Source organism: Euprymna scolopes, chromosome 27 (genome assembly GCF_053919585.1).
Source record: "Euprymna scolopes isolate OS-2025 chromosome 27, ASM5391958v1, whole genome shotgun sequence".
NCBI classification, from domain to species: domain Eukaryota; kingdom Metazoa; phylum Mollusca; class Cephalopoda; order Sepiida; family Sepiolidae; genus Euprymna; species Euprymna scolopes.
Genome location: NC_136508.1, coordinates 23353470 through 23370274, shown reverse-complemented (window position 1 = coordinate 23370274; position 16805 = coordinate 23353470). Strand labels below are relative to the sequence as shown.

Genomic DNA, 16805 nt, shown 5'->3' with positions numbered 1-16805 from the left:
TGTCCTAATCATGTGTGTGTATATATATATATATATATATATATATATATATATATATATATATATATATATTTATGTAATTATAGTTAAATTCTGAAGTAAAAATATAGAATTTTTAGACAAAATATTTGAAACAAGGAATACAAGAAAGTTAAAGTTATTTCCTTAATCCATGGATTCCTTGTTTCAACAATAAAATCTTTGTCTAAAAATTCTATATTTTTACTTCACAGAATTTAACTATAATTATACAATATATATATATCATAATTTTTATTTTGCTTTATCTTGTATATTGAGCTATTTTATTTGGCTGGGATTGTCTTATGTAAATATTTCTTCTCAACAATATTTTGTAAGAATGTAAACCACAGGATTACTGGATCTGTGATTCAACTCGTCGCACTCCTCGGATGTCCTTAAATACATTATGCGCCATTAGTTACGAAGATTCATGTTAATAAAAATAGACAAAAGAAATAACATTAAGTTTTGTAAGTTGTCATCGGGTTAGAAGTAAACGTACAACAATTTGGTGAAAGGAAGCGAACACACAGCCTCATCTTAGTGACATCATTGAGCTTTCATTTAACAAGTGTAAAAAAAGTTATTTTGAATAAAAGATGCCAATAAATACCATTCTCACTTGCTATTTCAAAATATAACTTATTTATTGGCTCTCAGTTGATTTGAAGATGGCCTTGTTGTTGTAGCCCTCAGAGAAGTTATCTTGAGGCAAAGTGTCCACAGATTAAAGTTCTCTATGCAATATTTTTCAGTGCTTGTCACCATAGAGGATTTTTTTAAATCCATGCATTTCAGGTGAAAACATTACATACTTATGTATCATGGTGAAATTAGTATAAACTCCAAAAATTATGAAAAATGATACAGTAGAATATGTATATGCTAGACGTATTTAAAAAAACAAAACAAAAAAACGATCAGCTGTTATGTTTGGTTGAAAAATAGTCGACTCAATTGAATTGAAGTTAAGGGTTTGTCGTCCTGAATTGTTCGCACAATTCTCTTACATAAAAGTATGTAATGTTTTCACCTGAAATGTGTTGGTTTAAAAGACCACTGATGTAAACAAGCACCTATTTTTCTTCCACGTAAGTAAGGAATCATGTTAAGCTCACTGAGTCAGGACAAAGGTTATATGAGAATGGGGTTTTGTTTTCATTCAAACAAACACAAATTTACGCAAATTCAAAAAAGAAAAGTTTGATGACAATACATGTTAAGACAAGGCAGCATCTCTGCTTCCAATCAGCATATTGATCACTGCAAATGCAGTTAATTTAAGACAATTTAATTAAGTGCCATTACAGTAAAAACAAAAAACAAAAACAAAAAAAGATTGTTTAAGAAACTCTTGCATACAAAAGAGAATTTTAGAGGTTAGGGTTAGCATTAAAGTTTCAAACAAAATGCTTTTGAAATATTTAATATTAAATAAATAAAAATAATCAGTGTCTTAATGTCACTTACTTTCCAACCGTTTCCTTTTCCTTCGAATGAAGAACATGATGAGACCAATGTTGAGGGCCAAGAGAAAGATACCCACGATACAAACGACAAGAATGATTATGACTGGCATGTCATCAGAGCCCTGCAGAGCTGATGGATCAGTATCGCCAGGAGGAGCCACACCTTAGTAGAAATAAAATATGCAATTAGAAGAAAATCTTTCTCTCATATATAATTCAACAAGTTCAAATGTATTGAACTATAAAAAAAAAAAGAAAAATTTTGAAAAGTGCTCAATACAAAAGTAGTGCAATTATAAGTGAAATTATAAAAACAGAAAAAAGAAAAAACATGAATTAATCTGCATTTCGACAACATATATCACTTTCTCGTGGTCCAGAAATGATTATTTTACTTTAACTTTATATACAAAACTAATCTTCAACTCTAAATACTAAATTGATTGCTTTTCTTTCTGTCAAGTTTTTTTAAGGGTTTCACACGTAAATCACCTATAGAAGTAATATTTCATTTTGGAATGGGGATTTAGTAAATCACCCGTGCCAAAGTTGGTTTGAATAATTAAACCCTTAATGACCGAGACAATTTTCTAATACAGTGTGCCAAATAATTGTCTCAGGTTTTAACGATTTAATTAGACGTACATAAAATCGTGTTTAATTTTTAGTCGTGTATAATAAGAAAAACCATGGCATGACTAAAATAACTCAGTTTTAATTGTTGAGCACTTTACAGTTGAAATTAAAGTCTGTCACTTACGCTCTCGTGCGCAGATAACGATGCTATAATCATTGGATCAATATGGACAGATGCTAGGATATTTAGAAATCGTCTGAGCTCCAATCTCTGCCCCCCCCACTCGCAAATCTTTCACGAAAAACACCTGTCTAGCTGAAACCACTGTCAGTAATTTTCCCCACTCTTTACCTGTGCCTAAATCAAAACGTAGATTCCATGAACAAAGTTTCTTTCTTAGAAGTGCACGCCTGTGGAACTCTTCCATTTGCGTGTTTCCCACCTGACTATAGCTTGGATGTCTTCAAGTTCAACATAAGTTCCTGATGAACCGCCTCGTTAAGTAAGACACTTTATCAAATCTCCAATATTAACGATTACTACAAAACTATCCCATTGATTACTGTACACGCAATAACCCTTATTCCCGAGTGGCCTCCAGGCCTTGATAAGTGGCGACTTCCTTGTTAAAAAAAGAAGAAAAAAATTAAATAAATAAATGTTTAAATTTCAACGATGTTTCTTGCAGTTGAGGTTGGCTGTGAGATTTGTTTCTTGCTAATGGAGTCAGAGATGACTTCATGGCCGGGTTCGAATGTCTCGACCAGCAGTAATCGTGTCACCTTGCACTGATGATTCCCAAAAGGATGAAACACTAGTGTCTATAGGTATTTAAAAATTATTCTAATAATAATAACTAGCAGGACCTGTGGAAATTCCACAGAGGCATCTTTCATATGTAATATATTGCTGCTGGGCATTCTGTGGCGTTCAGCATGAATAAAGATACTATCATATTATTCTAGCCTTTTGTTAAAACTGTAAAAATATTTATCTAAGCAAATCTATATATTAATACAGTAGCATGTAGAACAATAAAAAAAAGAGGTTATTTATTTTTTTACTATTTAATAATGTAAGCATGACCGTTAAAAAACAATGTAAAGTACTGATTTAAAAAATAAAAACAGGAGTTGAGTGCCATCATCTATAATCTATATATATAAAAGCAAAAATGTATGTATGTATGTATGTATGTTCGCTTTTTTTGTGTGTCTACAAAAGGCTTCTTTCAGAGAAGCGGTCACTCGCTTCACAACTTTTAAAACTTTTTATATCACATATATATCATAATATCTCACAGTTAACAACGAACCTTACCTGTCTATTTAATTTGCTCGATTTCGGGAAGATAAATATTCAATATTTGTCGCTCGCCGCATGTGGGTTAGTCTTTTTCCTATAACATCTTGGGGGGGGGGCGTTCAGCAGTAAATGAATACTATCCCGCAGTCAAACTTGACCTCATTAACTCATTAAAACGGGCACCTGCCAAATCCAAGTAAATAAATTCAAACGTGTTTCCATTAGCATCTTGTGGTGGGGCAATGGTTAACGTCGCACGTTTTTTTTTTCACACTTTAATTTACAACTTTGCCTCAACAGTTTGAGTTCGATCCTCATACTTTTTTTTTTTTTTTTTTTTTAACCCCTACCCCCCACCCCCGGAGTTTCCACACACACCTCCAAACACCCGGGCAACACCGGGTACCCCTCGCTAGTCAAAAATAAAACCAAAACTTAATTCTTGGCAATGAAATTTGCTGGAAAGCGTGACACCCAAACGAACACACACACATACACTATCATATTAATATATAGATAATATAAATCTACTTATACAAGCAGCAAAAAGTGACTATAGTTTTATAGTCTGAGCATTAGAGGACATCCTTTGAATCTGGACAAAACACTGAAACTTTAAATACGTACTTGATGTTCTTGCTTTAAATTCTTTTTTCTGATATTCACTTTCTCCAAGTTTATTGAAGGCCAACATTGTGAGCATGTATTCAGTTCCGAGCTGGAGACCTGTTGGTAATAGAACAAAATTACATTTGATATAATTTGAAAATATTTCAAGGAGGAGTTTAAAGCTTTAATAAAATCCTAGTTTGTTGCTCTGATTCGTTGTCTATTTAACCACATATCAATTTATTTGATTGTTATTTTGATGGAAAGGAAGAGGTTATTCCAATTCAGTATAACAAAGGCTTCATCTATAAGAATAACATTCAACATTTTCATATTTCTTGTCTTTATGTAACTTGCATATTTTTACTCATTCATCGACTATTAAAATCAAACCTACAATAGCATACTAAAATTTAAAATATTAAAATCAAACCTACAATAGCATACTAAAATTTAAAATATTAAAATCAAACCTACAATAGCATACTAAAATTTAAAATATTAAAATCAAACCTACAATAGCATACTAAAATTTAAAATATTAAAATCAAACCTACAATAGCATACTAAAATTTAAAATATTAAAATCAAACCTACAATAGCATACTAAAATTTAAAATATTAAAATCAAACCTACAATAGCATACTAAAATTTAAAATATTAAAATCAAACCTACAATAGCATACTAAAATTTAAAATATCAAAATCAAACCTACAATAGCATATTAAAATTTAAAATATTAAAATCAAACCTACAATAGCATACTAAAATTTAAAATATTAAAATCAAACCTACAATAGCATACTAAAATTTAAAATATTAAAATCAAACCTACAATAGCATACTAAAATTTAAAATATTAAAATCAAACCTACAATAGCATACTAAAATTTAAAATATTAAAATCAAACCTACAATAGCATACTAAAATTTTAAATATTAAAATCAAACCTACAATAGCATACTAAAATTTAAAATATTAAAATCAAACCTACAATAGCATACTAAAATTTAAAATATTAAAATCAAACCTACAATAGCATACTAAAATTTAAAATATTAAAATCAAACCTACAATAGCATACTAAAATTTAAAATATCAAAATCAAACCTACAATAGCATACTAAAATTTAAAATATTAAAATCAAACCTACAATAGCATACTAAAATTTAAAATATTAAAATCAAACCTACAATAGCATACTAAAATTTAAAATATTAAAATCAAACCTACAATAGCATACTAAAATTTAAAATATTAAAATCAAACCTACAATAGCATACTAAAATTTAAAATATTAAAATCAAACCTACAATAGCATACTAAAATTTAAAATATTAAAATCAAACCTACAATAGCATACTAAAATTTAAAATATTAAAATCAAACCTACAATAGCATACTAAAATTTAAAATATTAAAATCAAACCTACAATCGCATACTAAAATTTAAAATATTAAAATCAAACCTACAATAGCATACTAAAATTTAAAATATTAAAATCAAACCTACAATAGCATACTAAAATTTAAAATATTAAAATCAAACCTACAATAGCATACTAAAATTTAAAATATTAAAATCAAACCTACAATAGTATACTAAAATTTAAAATATTAAAATAACTGAATTAATGCATTTCTGTTTCTTAAAAAACAATTCAGTTATTTTAATCTTATTAATAGTTAAAAAATTACTTTATGCCTCTTACAAATTTGAAAAGAATTTGAACTGTTGAATAGAATGTAATTTGTAGTTTCAAATTCAAAAAGTCCTCATGTACAAGGTGTCTAAAAAAATGTACTCACACTTCAAATTACGATTTTTTTTTTTGCTTACATAGGCATAACCACTTATCAAGGCCAGAGATCACTTGAGGATAAGGGTTAAGAGTGTATAGTAGTCAATTGGACAATATAGTAATAGTTAGTAATGGAAATTCCGTAAATTTATTAAGTGGAACGGCTAAAACATTTAAAAACAGAGCGAAATGGAATAGTTTTGAAGACAAATGTAATTGAATCAGGTTTGCAAATATTCAAATAGAGGACCATTTATGGTAAGGAACAAAGTGTAGTATCTGTTCTGATACTATACTTCACCTTTTCTGTCCTCAGTCAGTGGAGGAGAAATCCTTCATGACTGAAACAATTTTACTTTTTGTTCCTATCCAGAATGTCTTTCTTTGGGGAGCTGGATTTTCCTCACCTTAAAAACCGACCTTGTGTCCAACTCCACCCTTGTGGGGCGGCAAGCAAACAGGAACACACAAAGGGATACGCAAGCATTATGAAACAGGTCGTCATGGTACATTTTTTTTTTTTGAGAAACTCTGTATTAACGGATTTTAAATTTTGAAAACTTTACACGCAATAATAGTAGGAATTGAAATTGATTGATTGATTGATTGATTGGTTTTACGGCATATCAACCTATGTGGTCATTTAATGCCGGAGTCCTTTTTTTTTTTTTTTTCTTTTTTAATTGGGAGGGGGGGAATGACTTTTTCAGCCTTTCCTCCCTTTTTTTATAAAATTGAACTAAGAAATTAAATGTTGTATTTATACATGGATGTGTATATTTGGGTGACTTTAAATTTCCTTAAATTTTCTTATATAAATTTACTTTCCTTAGGTATGCTAGAATATTTGCTGAGTTGACCTTTTCAAAAAGGTCTTCCATATTGCTTTCTGTATAATATAATTTTCTAGTTGGGGCAAGGTCATCACACCCAACTAGGATATGTTTTACTGTGAGTGTCTCCTGGCATGGGATGCACTCTGGCGCCGATTCTCCATTTAGTATATAAGAATGAGTAAAGTTGGTGTGCCCTATGCGCAGCCGAGTCAGTATCACATCTTCTCGGCGTGATCTCTTTATGTCCGGACATCGTTCCTTAAGTTCGGGTTTGATTGAGTATAATTTGTTGCCCTCTTGCTGACTCCACCGCAGTTGCCATTTTTCCTGTATGTATGCTTTTATCTGGGGTCTAAGATCAGTATGTGGAATCTTAAAATTGTCAGTTGGAAGGTGAGAAGATCTTTTTGCAGCTGTATCTGCCCTGTCATTGCCTTTGATCCCCACATGGCTGGGGATCCAGACAAGAATCATGTTTTTAGTAGTTGAAAGGATATTGATTTTTTCTATCAATTTTGTTGTTAGTGGATTTTCTTGTTTTTGATTTTGTATAGATAATAGGACTGATAGAGAATCTGTGAGAATGATGAAGTTTTTGGTGGTTTCCTCTGAAATTATGTTGAGTGCTAGATCGATAGCTATACGCAGTGAATATAGATGCTTCATTTTGAAGATTTCTCTTCATTGTGGTTTTATGGTACGTTGCTGCACATCCAGTGTGATTGTTGCTTTTAGACCCGTCTGTGTAGATAAAGGTGTAGTCTGAATATTGTAATTTTAAATGTTGAAGTTCGTCGTGGTATTCAATAGGGTTTGTGGTAGATTTGGACTTTTTGTTTAGGTTGAGTTTTATTTCAACTTGTTTCATGGTCCATGGGGGTGTTTTAGGCAGTATGAAGTTGTGAATGCTGGAGATTGGAATTTTCGATTCTTCAATGCTTTCCTTCATTCGGAGCCCGAACGTTTTGATAGTTTTTCTTCTCATGTTAAAGAGTTCTTCATATTTAGGATAGAAGGTACATTGGTATGCAGGGTTGTTTGGGCAAGACTTCAGTTTCAGTAAATATTGAAGGGCTAACTTTTCTCGCCTTAGATCTAGTGGGGGTTCGTGTGCTTCCGTGTATAGACTGTTCACGGGGGAAGTTCTGTATGCTCCTAGGGCCAATCTTAGGCCAGTATGGTGAATAGGGTCTAGGCTTTTTATATATGATGTTCGAGTTGATCCATATATGAAACAACCGTAGTCTAGCTTTGAGCGGACTAGTGCTCTGTAAAGTTTAAGGAGTGTTTCCCTGTCTGCACCCCAATCGGTATGTGCTACCACTCTCAAAAGATTTACAGCTTTGTTACATTTTTTTTTCAGATAGTTTATGTGTGGGATGAATGTTAACTTTTTGTCAAATAAAATCCCTAAGAATTTGTACTGGTCAGTAACGGGTATGGGCATTCCTTCCATGGTTAGGACAATCATTATGCATGTTCTTTAGTTTGCAGAAATGCATGCATTTCGTTTTTCTTTTGGAGAATCTAAATCCATTCTCTTCCGTCCATCTCATTACTTTGTTTAAGCACAATTGAAGCTTCCTTTCTATTATAGATATATATCTAGATCTACAGCATATTAGGAAGTCATCCACATATAGGGAGCAATCTACCCCAGGGTTAAGGTTTTTTACAATGTTGTTAATTCGGATACTGAACAGGGTCACTGACAGTATACTCCCTTGAGGTACTCCATTCTCTTGTTCTTTCAAGTCTGAGAGAGCTGTGCCAACCTTTATTCTGAACTGTCTATTTTTTAAAAAATTTTCAATAAAAATTGGCATTCTGCCTTTTAGTCCAAGCGCCTTCAGATCCCTTGTAACACCGTACTTCCACACAGTATCGTAGGCTTTTTCCATGTCAAAAAACACTGCTGTTAAATGTTCCTTCCTTACAAAGGCTTCTCTGATGAAGGTTTCAAGTCTGACTATGTGGTCTATTGAACTTCGGTTTTTCCTGAATCCTGTTTGAAATTCTGTAATAAGATTCTCTGTTTCCAGGAACCAGATTAGTCTTTTGTTTATAATCCTTTCCATGGTCTTACAAATGAAGCTTGTTAGAGCTATTGGCCTGAAATTCAATGGATCTGAGACGTTACTTGATTGGGATTGGATGTTTGAGTTTTCAGATTTGGGGATTGGTATTATTGTGGCCTCTTTCCAGGTCTCGGGTACGTTTCCACTGGACCATATAATATTGAAAATTTCAAGTAGGTATTTCATTGAGGTTTCTGGAAGTTTTTTTGAGGATTTCATATGGAATTTCATCGGGCCCTGTAGCTGTGTCATGGGATTTGGTTAGCGATTCTTTTAATTCAGGCAAGGTAAGAGGTTGGTTATATTTTTCAGTATTTTGTGATTTAAATAGAATTTTTTTTTTCTCTTCCTTTTCTCTAATCTTTTTGAATTTCTCTGTTTGTCTGTCACATGATGAAATTTTTGATAAATTATCTGCCAGGTTATTGGAAATGTCTTTTTGATCGGTGTATATTTTGTTGCCTTTAGAGATGTGGGATATTGGTGTACTACTACACTTTCCTTCTATTTTCCTCATCATGTTCCAAACTGTTTTCGCCTTGGTATTCACATTAATTTTGGATATATAATTTCTCCAGGTTGTTCTTTTGGATTCCTTTATGATTCGTCTGGCTTTTGCTCTGTTGTTTTTGAAGAAATCCAGATTTTCGCTTGTTGGATACTTTTCGAATTTTCTCAAGGCAGCTCGTCGAGCTCTGATGGCTTTTCTGCATTCTTTTGTGAACCAAGGTTTGTTATGATTGTTGGTTTTGGTTGTTTTCGGTATGGTATTATTTGCTATGTTTGTGAGTGTTTTAATGAAGTAGTTCAAATGGTCATCTTCATCATTCTTTTCGATAATTAATTGGTTTTTGCACTGTTCCTGGAAGTCTTCCCAATCCGCTTTATGTAGGTTCCATTTGGGTGTTTTTTGTTCAGTGCTAGTACTTAAACTTTCCAGGATGATTGGGAAATGATCACTCCCACAGGTGTCATTGTGTACTTTCCAGTCATAGTCCATATATATGGAAGGATCACATAAGGTAAGGTCAATGGCGGTGAAAGTACCTGTTGCTGGGTACATATAGGTGTAGTTTTGATTATTAAGGAGGCATAGATTATTTTTATTTATTATGTTTTCTATTTCTTTTCCTTTTTTATTTGTTTCTTTACTTCCCCATATTACATTGTGACTGTTGAGATTTCCTAGTAGAAAAAAGGGTTTAGGGAGTTGTTTTATTAATTGAGTTATCTCAGTTTCGTTGATTGTATCTTTTGGAGGGATGTATATTGAGCAAAGTGTTATAGTTCTATGTAAAGTCACTGAAACTGCAATTGCTTGCAAGTTTGTGTTTATATTTATTTGTCTTTGAGGGACTTCATTCTTCACAAGTATTGATGTGCCTCCAGAAGCTCTGTCCGTATCTTTATTTATGTAGTTGTAAGATGTGTAGTGTTTTATGTTGATGGTATTATTTTCTTTCAGAAAGGTCTTCTGTAGACAGACAAGTGCTGGGCTCATATTTGTTATTAATAATGTGAGTTCATTTTGGTTTGCTTTTATCCCTCTGATATTCCATTGTAATATTTTGTTCATCATTTGGAATTGTGTTCAACTTCCATCGTCTCCAATCCCTCAAATCTATTTTCTGTCGGAGTCCCTGTTCGAGATATAGATCGGGATCTTTCTTTTCCTGTTTTTGTTTGTTTGTTTTTTTTGTCTGGGGGGATTTTTGATTCTTTTCTGGCTTGTGATGTGTTTGATGGTTGTTCGGTTGTTTTTGTAGAAATGGTTTGTGGTTTTGTTTCTTTTTGTGGTTCAGTAGTGTCTTTACTTAATATTATCCTTGGATTGGTTGCAGACATTGCACTATTCATTTTCCTCATTTCTTCTAATAGTTCTTTCATTTCCTTTATTAGTTTGCTTAGGACATCAATTTTCTTGTCAGTTGTATCCGTTACATGTATATGACCATTTTGATTGTTGATTGGATTAGTTTTTTTTGTTGCATCTGCATATGTTTTAGTTTCGATGATTTTCCTGGCCTCTGGGTAGGATATATTCTTTATATGTTTTAGTTTGGTCACTTCTTTTTCTCTTTTCCATATTTCGCAATATCTAGAGCCAGCGCCATGGTTTCCCAGGCAGTTGGCACACTTGAAATCTTTTCTGCAGTCGATGTGTGGGCCACTTTCTCCACATCTTCCACACACTGGTAATCGTGTGCACCGATCTTGATGGTGTCCAAACTTCTGGCACTTGAAGCATTGGAGGGGGTTTGGAATATAAATTTCTACATTTATTTTCATATATCCGACTTTCACTTCTTTGGGTATGGTGAGGGAATCAAAAGTTAGTATATATGTATTGGTATCGATTTTCTCACCGTTTTTTTTAATTTGAACTCTGCGAACATCTAACACATTCTGTTTCTGTAAGTTTGTCCGGATTTTCTCCAAGGGACAAAGTGCAAGTTCGTGGCTTTTCACTACTCCTTTGCAGGTATTTAGGGTTGGATGTCTGTAGCATTTGACTTTGATGTTTTCAAATAATTTTAGTTTCAATATTTCTTTAGTTTGTTCTTCGTTATGGGTTTCTATTAGTAGGCTGCCGTTAAATTGTTTTTTAATAGACTTTGGTTTTAGAGTTTTAAGATTCTTTTCAATTTTAAAAGGTGATAGTTTGCTCAAAGGAGTTTCCTCCATTGATTCTATTACTACGAATGTTGAGTTCCTTGGTTTTATCGTCTCTTCGTCAGAGCTACTGATGTCAGAGACATCAGAGTGGGTTCTCTTTGGGTGGTTGGGTGGTTTTTGGGAGGAATAAGCCATATATTTTGTTTTCTTTTTTCGTCATCTTTGTTCCCCACCCACCTCGGAGTCCTATTTGGGAAGAGCCTGGGGGGAAACCCATTCGCCCAGCCTCTACAGGGATACAATGATGATATAACCGACTTTGGTGGTATCATAATGATTATCTGTTCTCTCTTGATATTGCTATGGGATCTGTAGCAATCCTGAGGGGTTTACAGCCTCGTCATCGATATTCACACCTAATCGATTGACCCTCAGCCACCGCTTTCCATCATATATTAGGGAGTAGGGTTATTTGTGGGAGAGGGGGGATGTGTTGTATTAGTAGTGGGTTTTTGGAATGGGCAATATATGGTGGGGCTTGGCGTGACTGGCCGATTGGTCGGATCGGGCCTCTCCGACCGCCCGTCTAATCGAAGTAAGGGCCAAAGTAATGTGTTGCGGTGCCTAAACTTCTATGTATCCTGGTTTAGGTTCGCTCAATCACCAGGATCACGTCCTAAGACTTTACGGGTAGCAACCCACGGCTAACTGGTTGCCCCATTGAGGGATTTTTACCCTCTGCAGGGGGACAGTCGGTTTGTTCTCATGCCCTACCGACAGGGCAAAAAAATAAATAAATAAATAAATAGATAATTTAATAGAATATATTTGTTTTCTTTTTCTTTCTTTTTTTGTTGTTTCTTTTCCTTTTTAAAATCTGTTTCTATTTAACCCATAGTTGGGACCCTAACAGGTACTACCACTCCGGGTCAGGGTGGACCTGGGAGCAATGGCAATTAAGAGGTGGCTCCACACTCCCCAAGCCCGTAAGCTGGACCTCACCATCGGATGTAGTTTAAGGTCATATCCAGGACCGGGAGTAAGGTAGGAAAAAATAAAATAAAAAGGGGGGGGGAATAGGCTGTTGTTTTTGTTTTTGGTTTTGCAGAACATAATTAAGTTTTACAAAAAAGATCAGAAAACAAAAAAACGTCAATGTAGGTGCATTTCGTCTCAGGAAGCCACAGGGCAGCCTGATCTGGTAGCACCAGGGAATTGAAATTAAAGCAACAAAAACTGGTTATAATTTTATAACAATTTGACTGAATTAATAAATTTAATGACCAGGCAATACTGTAGTAATTGAATTTAATTGTAAAAATCTTATTTAAAAAAAAAAAAAAATATTAAAAAAAAAGAAAAAAAATCAAAAGCAAAACAAAAACGAAGGTACAAAGATTCCCAGGCAATGCTGATTTGATTCTTTTAATTATGGACTATACACTTTTTTTTTCTTTTTTTTTTTTTGGGGGGGGGGGGTCATATGATGCCGAATTCATTAATTTTGGAAAAAAATGTTTTTTTATGCTTCAAGTTGCTTATATTTATTCATGGCGTTTGCTTCGCTTGTTTTGCGGAGGAAAATTGTTTTTGTTTGTGACTTTGCAGAATGTTTGAGTTTTGCAAAGTAAAAAATAAAAACAACATCAATGTTTGGTGTTTTTAGTTCAAGTAACCAGACTACTTGATCTCGCAGCAACAGACTGGGTAATGCCGGGTAAGCACAACTAGTGGTGCATTATTAATTGAACATGGTTTGTTATTTTAAAACATATTTGGAATAATTTGAGAATTCATATTCTTGCTACTTTGAATTTGAACTTTTTCTAATATCAATCTGTTATAATCATCCATTCACGATAAGGGTTAGGGTATTGATCCATGCACCAATTTTTGAGAATTTTAAGTTTTAAAAGTTTCAAAGTGTCTCACCTGTGAGTACGTAGACATTAATACCTGTGCCAATGTCTACATATTTATAATTTGGAGCACCTGTGGGTCTGTACCGAATTCTAAAAGCTTGCAACATACCCCCATCAAAACCGGGTTGCCACGTGAGCGTTATACTATCGTGCGTGGCATTAACAAACTTTATGTCATACGGAGGATCAGGTCGACCTAAGAAATAAAATAAAAAAAATAAAAATTTAAATGTTTCTGTTCACATTCGAATTATAATTTAAAACTGAATATTATTAGAAAAAAAAAAAAATATACATATATATATGTATATTTTTTTTTTTTTTAATATTCAGTTTTAAATTATAATTATAAACAAATTTATACAAGCACTTGCCCGATTCGGATATCTACACAGCTATGCGGATTACCCAATTTATAACTTGGACCTTATTACCAAACGGATGTAAAGAACGCATAACATGGATTTTACCAAGCAAGCTGGATCTAAAAAAAACTTTCATATCCTTTTTCTGCAAATCCTCCTGCTACAGAACTTCTGATAAATTTATTATTTTGACTTTGACTTTCCATGTCTCACTGACTTTAGCAAATAGAGTGCATACCTTATAAATATTTGCTAATATTTTCTCTCCTCTGATGAGATGGTAGACATCGAAACCCTAGAGGTTAAAGAGATTAACTTTCTGAAGCATTCTTTGTCTTGCTTAGAATAATAAAAATTCTTTGATATGAAATTCATTTCAATGAGTTTTTTGAAATTCATTGAATTACAATTTAATATATCTATATATATATATATATATATCTTTATTCAATTGGCAAAATTTTAGAATAATTATAAAGAAGTGAACCATCGCGTAAATTCAATCAACTAAAATAAGATGGAAAACGGGGTGAGGAAAAGGAAAAAAAAAAAATGGGACAAGTTACATGTAACACATGTACAATTCAATAAAATAAATAAGTCGATTAAAAACAAGATCGTTAAAATACACCCGAAGAATTAATATTAAAAAAGCTGAGATGTTAGTCTGAATGAAAAGCGCTTCGGGTGTATTTTAACGATCTTATTTTTAATCGACTTATTTATTTTATTGAATTGTACATGCGTTACATGTAACTTGACCCATTTTTTTTTTTTCCTTTTCCTCACCCCGTTTTCCATCTTATTTTAGTTGATTGAATTTACGCGATGGTTCACTTCTTTATAATATATATATATATATATATATATATATATATATAGGTATGTGAAAATGCCAAGGCTTTTGCGAGGGTTAAGTGGCATTGATAACTTGAGTAAGCCGTAATTCTGTGCACTGAGGTATGTGTCATAAATTGGCCCCTACCACCTATATCCGGGGGGTTAACTACACCGCAGGGGTACTGATGAGGTAGCACACATGTTTCGCTACATGCTGGTATTTGAATTATTTTCATACGTTCAGTAGAAGTGTAAAAATTTTTGAAGTGAAGTTTTGTGTCATTTAAATCATCATTATTAGACCTGAAGGTAAGTTGTAATAGTTTTGAAACTATATATATTCGTTAATATAGATATTAAACATTATTTGTGCGAAATATGAAGCCTATATGACTTTACCTTCATTGGTTTTGAGTTTACCTAAAATGTGAAGCCGTTACGAAAATTTTCAAAATTTCACTAACGCCATATCGTTAACCTACGCACTTTGTTTACAAATATTTTCCAACAACGGCAATGACGCTAAACTATGGCTGGCTAAAAAAATTCTTTTAAATTATTAAAATTTATTTCAGCATAATGAACTTTTAGGATTTAAATTATTTTACTTTCTTTAAACCAAAACATTTCTCCCCGGCAAAATATTTTATCATTTTATCGAGCTGCTTTTTTTTTTCTTCCATTTTGTTACTTTGCTTTTTTTTCTATAATAAACTAATAAACAAATTTACAATTAAAAAAAATACAAGAGTTATTTTTAAAATTTAAAAATAAAACTTTCATGAATATATTTTTTTATTATGCACATTTTGCAAACTTTAAATTCTAAAAGTTTTAATAATTTAAAAGAAATTTTGGGTTTGTATTGCTGTACACATTCGAAAAAGTTGTCAAAAACAAATATATAACAAATAAATATTATCAAAGGCAAGATAAGTTACTTTTCTACCAAACTGGATACATTTTTTGTTTTTATTCAATGTAACATGTTTATTCAGCTCGAAAAACATGCAGTGCTTACCATTGTATTGGAAAATTCAAAATGGCGGCCACTCTCTCTTAAACACGGTAAGTTTGGGAAAAGGTGTTATAAATAATAAACTAGACAAAATACTATTAAAAAAACACCGAATATATGCCAACTTATGTCACAGTAACATATAATGAGCGAATTTCTAACAGTATGTTGTCTAGTTTATTATTTATAACATCTTTTCTTGAACTTACCGTGTTAAAGAGAGTGTCGGGCGCCATTTTGAATTTTCCAATACATCGATAAACACTGTATTCGAGCTGAATAAAAACACGAAAAATATATCCAGTTAGGTAGAAAAGTAACTTATCTTGCCTTTGATAACATTTATTTGTTATATATTTGTTTTTTTGACAACTTTTTCGAATCTATGTGTACAGTAGTAATACAAACCCGAAATTTTAATTTATATGCTAAAAGTTCATGAGAAATGTAAAAAAAAAAAAAAATTATATTTATTGGTGTTTCTGCAGTTTATTTTGATATAAAAAATCAGCATTAGCAGCAGACTTCATATGCGGGGATAATATTGCCTTAAGTAATTGACTACATCTTCCGCCCCAGCATCCCCCTTCACCTCTTAATCTTGTAAATAATTCATTAATAAACTTTCAAAATATATTTTTCTTGTTCTCCATTCAATAAGCTCTCCAGTGATATTTGTCTTTTTGAAATCGGACAAGAAATAAGAAAGTTATGACAAAATAACTGTGAAAAATCTTGATATCGGTCACAACTTTAAGGAAATCCATTGATTCTATTGTCAAAAATTAGCCTCAAATTTCAGCTTTAGAATTGTTGTAACTTTCTTATTATTTGTCCTACAGAGGTGGTTCAAGTATCATTAGAATGGTCTCTGCATACTCTTTCTGCTGAGCTGTTCCATTTTAAGATATGTTAACTTTGAATTTTTCTTTCACGTACCTAATATATATACATACACACACACAATTTTTATGTTTTTTAATGAAACTATGAATATAAAAATACTATAAAAAGTATAAATAACCAAAAATAAGAGAGTGATTACTAGGGCTGTGACAACAGCATATTCTTTTCATTGTTTTGACTCGAGTATATATCCATTAATATCTTACGTTTTTATATAGACAGATGTGGTTCTTGGTTGATTGACTGTTTTACTGTGTCGGATATATATTTGAGAGTCCAAAGAATGAAAAGAATATTCTTTTGTCATAGCCATAGTGATTACTAATATAATGGACTCAACTGAACTCTAAAAATTAAGTAAACAAACATTTTTTTATGGGGAAGAACATTTGAAATAATATAAATATTTAGTAAATACATTCATCTAAAGCAAA

The 16805-nt window shown here is 32.3% G+C and overlaps 1 protein-coding gene across 20 annotated transcripts in view; it reads right to left on the bottom strand.

Moving 5' to 3' along the window:
- Nucleotides 1–16805, bottom strand: part of LOC145248789 (nephrin-like) — a 482982-nt gene that overhangs the window by 46506 nt on the left and 419671 nt on the right. For all 20 annotated transcript variants that reach the window (XR_013863396.1, XR_013863397.1, XR_013863398.1 and 17 more), the window contains 3 exons: nucleotides 13253–13438; nucleotides 4003–4101; nucleotides 1495–1656 (listed from right to left, as the gene is read on the bottom strand). Coding sequence is in view for 16 of the 20 variants with exons in the window: in XM_080110432.1 (XP_079966558.1) it covers nucleotides 1495–1656; nucleotides 4003–4101; nucleotides 13253–13438 (447 nt within the window). In the remaining 4 variants the exon portion in view is untranslated. The remainder of the gene's footprint in view (nucleotides 1–1494; nucleotides 1657–4002; nucleotides 4102–13252; nucleotides 13439–16805) is intronic.